The following is a 10,000-nucleotide window of genomic DNA, read 5'->3' as shown; positions in this document are numbered from 1 at the left end:
CATATCCTGAATGAGCCTGATGTATTTCTCTTGCACTTCTTTTAGCCGTAGACAATTCCACACACCCTGTCTTGGCACACTGTCATATGCTTTCTCTAAGACTATGAATACGCTGTGCAACCCCTTCTGGCCTTCTCTATATTTCTCCATCAGCTGTCGCTGGGCAAATGTCGCATCTGTTGTGGACCGGCCTGGCAGTATATGTTTGTACAGATAGTCCCCTATTTAAGAACATTCTACTTACGCACATTCCATACATACGAACAAAATTTGTAAAATACTTAAGTCCAAAAAATTGTTTGAAAGAAGCTAGCAAACTTCAAATTTCCCGGGCGCGAATATAGTTCACGAATATGTCACGCCGTGGCGCTGCTGCGCTCACTCAGCTGTGCGCATCACTCGCCTGCCCTCCCGCCATAATCATGAAAGCATTTCTTCACTGTGTCCTCATGTACCGACAATTTTTGTGCCATAATTCGCTTTACCTGAATCACCATCAAATAATATTAAAAGCATTACATATTACAGGTACTGTATAAGGTATGTCGTACTTATTGGGATTTATTTACAGGTATTCTTAATGTAAACAAAACTTTAAAACAATGGGAAAAAAGGCAATGGAGACCCGAATTTCGACATATAAACAAATCGACTTACAGGCCCCATTATGTCCATAAGTTGGGGACTTACTGCATACTTAAATTTATATATATATATATATATATATATATATATATATATATATATACATATATATATATAAATATATAAATATATAAATATATATATATATATATATATATATAAATATATATATATATATATATATATATATATGTGTGTGTGTATATATATGAAAATATTTCTATGATTCTGTATGTGTAAATATTTATTTATATTTTAATATATATATATATATATATATATATATATACATATCTTGACATATTTATATCTATATTCATATAGTTAATCAAAATTAAAATTATAATTATAATTATATATTTTTCTACCTATCTATATATATATATATATATATATATATATATATATATATATATATATATATATATATATATGTGTGTGTGTATATATATGAAAATATTTCTATGATTCTGTATGTGTAAATATTTATTTATATTTTAATATATATATATATATATATATATATATATACATATCTTGACATATTTATATCTATATTCATATAGTTAATCAAAATTAAAATTATAATTATAATTATATATTTTTCTACCTATCTAACAATCTATCTATCTATCTATCTATCCAAATATATATATAGATATATAAGTAGTAGCTGATATATTTCATATATTTCGTATTCTGTAACACTACGATCGGAGAGGCCTATGTGGTATAAATTCATCTTGTGTCACAACAGCTGAGAAGGCCTTGGTGAGAACCACCGGGTCAACACATGGTCTGTATCAGCCGTAAGAGCTGATCTGTCAAAAACATGTTTGTGTGAGGGTTCGTGCCATAGGAAGTGATGGCGACTCTTCATATGAGCGATGCTAGGAGATAATGAGATTATGACCTAACTAATATATAACATATGAAGTAGAATTTTACTAGGATGTTGTAGAATATCTATGTTTAAAGTGTGAGGGCAATTCAAGGGGAACTTCAGTGATGTTGAGACACCAATATCATTCTGGAATCAGACCCATTAAGCTGATAGTCCAACTGTTTCCACAATACGTTTGACTGTGGCTGCCGAAGAACACCTACGATTGTCAATGGGTGTGGGGTGACTGATACCATTGTTTAGCACTCGCTTAACTTAGGAGATTCTAGAACCCAAGATTAAGGCAATATTGAGTAAGTCAATGAATAATGAAGTGAAAACAGTCTTTCAGTTTTCCTCTTAATAATAATTAATCCCAAGTATTGGAGACCTGACACTTCTAAAAAGTCAGTGGTGGCAGTTTACCATTTAATTGCGTGGTGTACCTCATCATAACGAAACAAGTACCTGCACCTCTTGGTCCAGGAATGCCTAAGGGGGAAGAAAGTCCCCAGGTTTACTTTGTCAACTCTTGGTCCAATGACTGAACATAAAGGGAAGGAAAGCTCCCTAGTCTATCCTGTCATCAATTCTGCCCAGCGTGAACCATACCCTGGAAGTCACATAGCGGACTCTGTTGCCATATGGAATGATGTCATGGAGGAATTAAAGGAGCTCCTGACAGACCATGTGAGGAAGGGAAGCCATAAGGACTCTGCTTCAGAATCTTCAAGTGACAATAATGACAATAAGAAACGGAATTCAAGGCAACAAAAATATCCTACATCAGAATCCTCAGCTAATGAGGACAGCTACTCGGACACTCAATCAGAATCATTGAGCAACGGTGATGACAAGAAAAGACACAGATCTAAACGACTTTGAAAGCACACCACCACTGAAACAATTTCTTGTAAAGGTGTCTTTAAAAGAAGTTATCCCATCCACTGTAGCTACAAAATCTTGAAAACTATCAGTAGAGGCATCTGGACTAACGAGGCACATCTTCAAAAAAAATGAACTATGTACACAAACCAAAAATAAAATACACTTTTTCTCTATTTTTTGTATATATGTGTGTATATGTATGTATATATATATATACATATATATATATACACATTATATATATATATATATATATATATATATATATATATATAAAGGTGTCTTTAACCCATTGGCGACGGGTATAGAAAACTAAAAAAAAACGACTTTGAGCGCGTGAATTCGGTACATAAAGCCGAATCATTGCCTCAGAGCGCATTGGCGCGCTGCCGTGGCGGACAGCCGCACACCACATTTCGAGCGTATTGTTATGACGCCTATAGGCGTGACCCGTCGCCATTGGGTTAAAAAAAAAAAAAAAATTTTGCTATTCCTTTGGAGTTACCCCATCCACTGTAACTACAAAATCTTGAAAACTATCAGTAAAGGCATCTGGAGCAAGGAGGCACATTTTCAAAAAAAATGTACACAAACCAAAAATAAAATACACTTTTTCTCTATTTTGTGTATATATGTGTGTATGTGTATATACATATATATAACACTTCAAATATCTAAACATTTGAGTTTTTAGTTCACAAATAGACAAGAATAAAAGGGTGTAACTTTGAAATCTAATGGGAAAAAAAGTATCAGGCCTTTAATGCAAAATGTGTGCATACAAAAGCCACTTATTCCACCACAGTAAAAGAATAAGTTGCAAATACCACCTACTGTAATATCCCACATGTATATTCTGTTGCTATTCCAAAGTCACCTTCAGCAGTTATGCCAACAGTTTTTTTTTTTCTGGACACAGTGCACACATATATGAATCAGCATATATTCAGATCCACATTTATATATCATTTCAATCTATCTACCTATGAAAATACTTATTCTCAACCATAATCATATACATAAAACAGACTAACCTCCATATGCCTGTTACTGATAACAGGCCGGCCATTTACGTATAACCAAGATTTGCTGTAAACGTCTTCTGTTACAGGAATGCCTCTTTTATCTTCATTACCCTTCCCTGGAAAACAAATGATGGTCATATTCAACATATAAATGCTATTCTATATTACAGGTTATTATTAAAGCAGATGGATATGATATTAAAATACACTTTCTAGGGAGTTATTTAGCTACACACTAGTATAACAAATTCAGTCTTTTAAAAGTTTCTTGGTTTGGTAAACCTACCATGCCATGTCACTTCAACAGTCTCTTCTCCTCTCTCTCCAAAGACAACCCACGTGTGGTCTTCAGAGAGTGCTAGATGAACATCATAGTAACCAAGAGCTTGACATGCAGCAACAACTGCTAGAGTTGTCCCTGAACTGTCTAATTTAGCTCCTGAAAAGTTAGAGAAAAATCAGCATCCATAACACCAACATCATCAATGACTCTTTAGCATATAATATGAAACTAACCATATTACAGACTAAAGACACTACCAGGCACACCAGTCTATGCAATTATCAGTAAATCTACTATTTTATATGAAAAAGTGGGTATTTGTGTAATGACAATTAGCATTCACATACACGCACACACTCACGTACACACACACAAATTGATAAAGCATCTATATATTCACTGTAGCCCTACTGCAGTTCTGTATTTAGTTAATGTTATATAATGAATATAATGCAGCATGTTTTCTATTTACTGAATCAGTTTAGTTATGGTGAAAAAATAAACTTCAGTCACCTCATAAGTTTGATTAGCTGCTATTAGATGGTGCAGTATTTACAATATGCGTATTCTGTACACTCACAAAAAATATATATATATATATATATATATATATATATATCTTTACTTGGGAGTAGATGAAACTGAAATGATCCCTAGTTGATTCAGAAAGATTGGTAACAGTTATTTTCAACGCTCGGAACAAATGACACTTCATACTGTGTTCCAATATTTTCGGAGTTGATTTGGTTAGGGCCTGTATCATGTTAATATTAGCAATGGAGACCTCATAGCCCATTTGTAATGTCATAATCATGCTTTAATCTGAGGGACTACTAAGAGCCGAAATATCAAGATCAGGTATTTTGAAGCCAAACGTATCTCTTTGGATCCAGTAAAAGCAAGCAACTGGATGCACCAGAGACAAGGCCAGAAGTAGGCACCCCAGATGCACAATGGGGGAAGATGATTAAGTAATTGTCATTCAAATCTATAAATCAGTGTGCTATATGAAAGACAATTAGGAACCTTGCATTGAAGTGCATGAATATCATGAGATAATGAAAACCCATTAATCCTTTGTGGCGGCACCCCTCACAGGGTCTGATGGGGGTGGGGGGATACCCAGTAGTTTGTTGGCATGTTCCCTTACTATGAGTCATTTCGTCCTGCTATTTATTCTCATTATCATTTCTAAACAATCCATAATTACTGCAAGGGATGTGAACCCCTTTTGTTCGGCTGGAAAAAGCATGTAGACTGTTAGAAACGCTGTGCAGTTTGAGTGAATGCATAGCAGTGGTGTCGGGGACTTTACAGTTGTCAGGCCCAGCACACTTATGAGGTATGCCTACGTGGAAATTCTGGATGAAATGTTTCTAAATCAGTAAAAGCAATTACAACATGGGAGCGATTAAATTCTGCATGCAAATGCCAGTTAACAGCAGCATTAGTGGCATCTATACAATGAAGACTTACAAGAATTCACCAAGCTAGTGGCAGAAACATGAAATATCATTATACATTTCAAAATTCTGATCTTATCATAGAGATATGAACAAAAATTATGAAAAAAAAGAAGTAATTCTAAGCCATTTTAAGCTATAATCGGATCTATATTGGTGTAATTAGTAAAATAAACAATAAATAAACACTGTGGCCCTTGGGGGGGAATACAGTATAGGGTGAGACAACTGCCCCTCCCTGCCCCCTTCCCCCAAATGGGAGCAGGGATACCAATATCAGGTCGACCTCACAGCACCTATTCCAACCGTTTTCATCGTCATATCACCTTGTTAAGTTAGAAAGAGTAAGGATACTTTTTTTTGCCAACTGTACATGTTATAAGAGTTAATCCCTGATTAAAGTTTAATCCAAACCCACAGTACTTGCAAAGAAGATGCAAGGCACACTGCCAGGTGAACCAGTCATTGTGATTATCAGTAAATAGATTGTTTTATATGAAAAAGTGGCAATTAGTGTTCATCCTCTACAAGTTTCATATCATAGGTTTATGTTGATAACAAAGCATTTGCTAGAGAAAATATATATGAACATATACACTAATATTAAATATATCTGTGTCAGTACAATTAAATATACATGAGACTTCAAATAGCCTATAAATTTCACAGAAAACTTCAATAAATTATGGTGTCAGACGAAACTAAGATACTCATAACATTAATTTATATTTGCAACAGTTTTCTCCGAGAGCTTTTTCTCATGTGGGAGAATGGGACATAGGTAGGGTAGTTTTTTTCAGGATGTTGTTAGCAAGGATCACTGTAGTTTAAAGAATCAGGAAGTTTGTACTCTGAATTTGAAACCTAATCCTGATATTAAAAACTTCTCTTTTATTAATATATTGCATAAATTGGGAATGTTTTTTCAACCTGGAAATAACATGACCTTTCCTGTGTCTGTAAACTCTGGAAATTCTTTTCATTTTTCTTTTCACTCTATTTGCGGTTTGAATATCCTACAACTTATAAAAATAAACACTGATGAATTTTCACATACATCTGTGACATTAAAATGTCAGAATTATTGCAACTCAACTCATTATGTACGAAAACATGATTGGTGGGATTAAGTAGCTTGTTCTGTGCATGTGCAGGATTAAAATTTAAGCTCAAAAGTAAAGCCTAATCTGGAGGTGAATTAAAAGTTAATCCTGGACGCTGCCATTGCGCATGCACATTAGAGATCTGGATTAAACTTTCATACTAGTTTATCTTTTATGGCACTTGCAGGAGATGCTCAATGTATTTGTGATTTTGAGACTTTTACTTAATTAAGTTGCCATACATAGATGTTTAAAGCACAAGATTTTGTTTTCATAGTTCAAGAAACATGCCGCTATAACTGATAACAGTTGTGTTGAAAGAAGGGAAACATGCTTAATACTGCATGTTTTGGTATCACTTACTTGTGAAAAATAAAAGATCAAATGGCTTATGTAGTTTCAAAAAAATGCTGTTAATAAATGTATTGGTTATTTATACTCCTCCAATCACACTCTTTGTTTACAATCAATCTTGGTTTTTTGCCTCATTCATAAAAATTCTATTTACTCTATGTTTACACCAAAGTTGTTGCCAGATATACAAAAATCGGATCACAATATAATAATCATAACAAAAACAAAAATAATAATAATAATAATAATAGTAATAATAACTAATAATAATAATAATAATAATAATAACAATAATAATAATAATAATAATAATAATAACACTAATATTGATAGTAACAATAGCAATAACAATAACAAAAATAATAAAAATAATAACAGATAATACAACAAAATAATTAACAATATTGATAAAAATAATAATTATGATAATATTAACAACAATAACAACTACAATAAAAAAATAATAATAATAGGGTAAACTCGCAAATTACATTACATTTTTCGGGAGTCTTTTTACTTCGTGAATAATCAAACCCTTTTGAACTCTTAAAGTTTTAATATGACACAAATAGGAAAGACTGAAAGTGGATCTATTGTTTATGAAATATATTAGACAATATTAAATAGCTTGTAAGTTAGAGCTACTTCAAGTCATGATTATTAAGTCATTATTATTATCATTTTCATTAAGATCTTGCAGATCTTAATGAAAATAATGGTTAGAGACCTGATGATGAGGTGGTAGAAAAGCTTGAGAATATCCAGCATAATAACCTGAGAATAGAGATAGGATAACCCCGTTGTGAATCTTGAAGGTAGATCGGAGGAACAGCGTGCAATTATACAAGAAATTGTTGATATAATGGAGGGTGATGAACTCGAGTTCATAACCAGATTCAGGAAAGTACAAAGAAGAAAACTAAAGAAACTGATAGCTGATGTTAATTGAATTATAGGGGATATACAAACAGATACGATTACGGACACTAATGAACTTCTGAATGCCATATCAATGTACTGTGCAAGAAAGGTAAAGTTGAGAAAACCTGCAGAGGTGAAAGGTAAATCTAATGAGCCTTGGTGGAAAAAAAGAATAAGTGCATCGGTTAATAAAACCCGGAGAGATTTAGACATTCTTGAGAGAAGGCAAAAAGGGGAAAAAATTAACAAAGGGAAGTATCTGCAAGTGGAAAGGAAGTATCTGCAAGTGGAAAGGAAGTATCTGCAAGTGGAAAGGAACTATAAGGTAAAAAAACAAAGGCATGAGTTATGTTATAGAAGAGTTAAAACAGAGACTGCAGGCTAAGGTCTTCAAAATGAAGCAGTACGAGCAGAGAATTAACCAACATAGGGTAAACAGACTGTTCCAACAGGACCAGAAAAAAGTATATCAAGAACTTAACGGAAAAGAAAAAAAGAGGTGATGCTGTGACTGATTCTGAAGAAAGTAAACAGTTTTGGTCCAGCATTTGGTCAAAGAACGAGCCACATAACAGTGAGGCAGAGTGGTTGATAGAATTGAGAGAGGAAAAGGGGGAGTACCAAAAAAATAACATAAAGATAACTGAATACATGATCAAACAAGCTTGCAAGATGCTACCTAACTGGAAAGCCCCTGGGCCTGATAGAGTCCAGGGATACTGGTTTAAGAACATGCCCTCCCTCCATAACCGTATTGCCACCCAAATGAGTTATTTAATTAATAATGGGGTACCTGTACCTGAATGGATGACAAAAAGAAGGACTCTCCTCTGTCAGAAAGAAACAACAACAAAGGGCAACAAGGTTGGAAATTTCTGCCCTATCTCATGCCTACCATGTGAAAACTGTTAACAAATGTATTGGCAGATAGCATATATAGTTATCTAGAAGAGCATGGTATCTAACCAGATGAACAGAAAGATTGCAGGAGAAAAAGTAGAGGGATAATAGACCAGAAGTTGATTGACAAAATGATCACTAGGAACTGCAAAAAGATAAACAAAAACCTAGCAATGGCTTGGGTGGACTACGAAAAAGCGTATGACATGATACCACATTCATGGATTATGCATGAAATTAGTCAACATCGCAGAGAATATTTTAAACTTCATTGTAGGGTCGATAGAAGTCGATACAAGAAGGGGTATATTTCAGGGAGACAGCCTTTCGCTTTTGTTGTTTGTAATTTGCATGATACCCCTTTCGAGTGTTGAAAAAAAATGGCACCAGAATGGGGGATGTAAAAATCAATCATTGGCTTTTTGTGGATGACCTGAAATTATTTTCCAAATTGAGAACGAAATAAACAGCTTAGTTTCTATGGTACATGCAGTGAGCAAAGACATCAAGATGGAATTTGGAATTCAGAAATGCAGGGCATTAATCATGAAAAGCGGGAAAATGATTAAAACACAGGGAAGAAGACTAGACGATGAAAACATGAGAGGGAAATTGATGGAGGCTACAAATATCTCAGTATTCTTGAAGCAAGTAGTGCTCATGAAAGTAAAATGAAAGAAAAATTCAGGAAGGAATATTTCGAAAAACAAGGTTAGTCACACAATCAAATCTGAATAGTCAAAACAAGGTCAATGTCATAAATACATGGGCTGTTTCACTAATGCAGTATGGAGAAAGGCCGAATTAAAGGAAATTGATAGACGAACTAGGAACTTGACTATGAATAAGGACCTAAACCTATAAACTGCAAAAACAAGGAAGAAAATAATTTAGTAAGGTACTTCCAAAACAGAAATGAAGAGATGTTACAAATGGTAAGAATTCATGGGGATTTGAAAACAGAAGAAAGTGAAGAGCCTAAAACTTTCAAGAAAAACACCAAGGAGAAACTTTACAGGCAATGGCAGGGTAAGAGACTACATGGACAGTTTGTAAGAGACAATGACGGAGTAGATTGGGGAGAGACTTGGGGACGGCTTAGAAAAGGTGACCTTAACCCAATGCCACCGGGGAAAATGAACAAAAAATGGGGAAAATACTGTGCCTATTTTCTATATCTTTTGTGACATGTCTGCCCATAAATAGCTCTGCTAATGCTTAGCCACAAAGGAGTCAATTAGTAGACCTTGTGACCTTACCTGATTTGAATTGGCAGGAAAAACATATTTTTTACTAGTGCTATGAATATCAATGATGTTATTTTTATTACAAACATTATAATAATTATAATGTTTTTTAACATTAGTAACAGCAAAATAAGATAAAGTAAAATATTTTGTAAATCAAAGAAAAGAGCAAACGGGCGAGACAGGCAGTACTCATAACTGGCTCATTGGTGTAGCCATCTAAGTGTTAAAACAATCAAACAAGTATTCACAGTGAGCATAGCACGTAGGTACACGTCATACCCATCG

The 10,000-nt window shown here is 34.0% G+C and overlaps 1 protein-coding gene across 5 annotated transcripts in view; it reads right to left on the bottom strand.

The window, feature by feature from the left end:
* The window catches only part of LOC125041784 (menin-like), a 67,743-nt gene that overhangs the window by 48,555 nt on the left and 9,188 nt on the right, over positions 1-10,000 (bottom strand). For all 5 annotated transcript variants that reach the window (XM_047637072.1, XM_047637071.1, XM_047637068.1 and 2 more), the window contains exons 2-3: positions 3,728-3,880; positions 3,451-3,557 (exon numbers count right to left, since the gene is read on the bottom strand). In XM_047637072.1, the coding sequence (XP_047493028.1) occupies positions 3,451-3,557; positions 3,728-3,880 (260 nt within the window). The remainder of the gene's footprint in view (positions 1-3,450; positions 3,558-3,727; positions 3,881-10,000) is intronic.

Source organism: Penaeus chinensis, chromosome 31 (genome assembly GCF_019202785.1).
Source record: "Penaeus chinensis breed Huanghai No. 1 chromosome 31, ASM1920278v2, whole genome shotgun sequence".
Classification (NCBI taxonomy): domain Eukaryota; kingdom Metazoa; phylum Arthropoda; class Malacostraca; order Decapoda; family Penaeidae; genus Penaeus; species Penaeus chinensis.
This window is presented reverse-complemented; position numbering and strand designations above follow the sequence as displayed.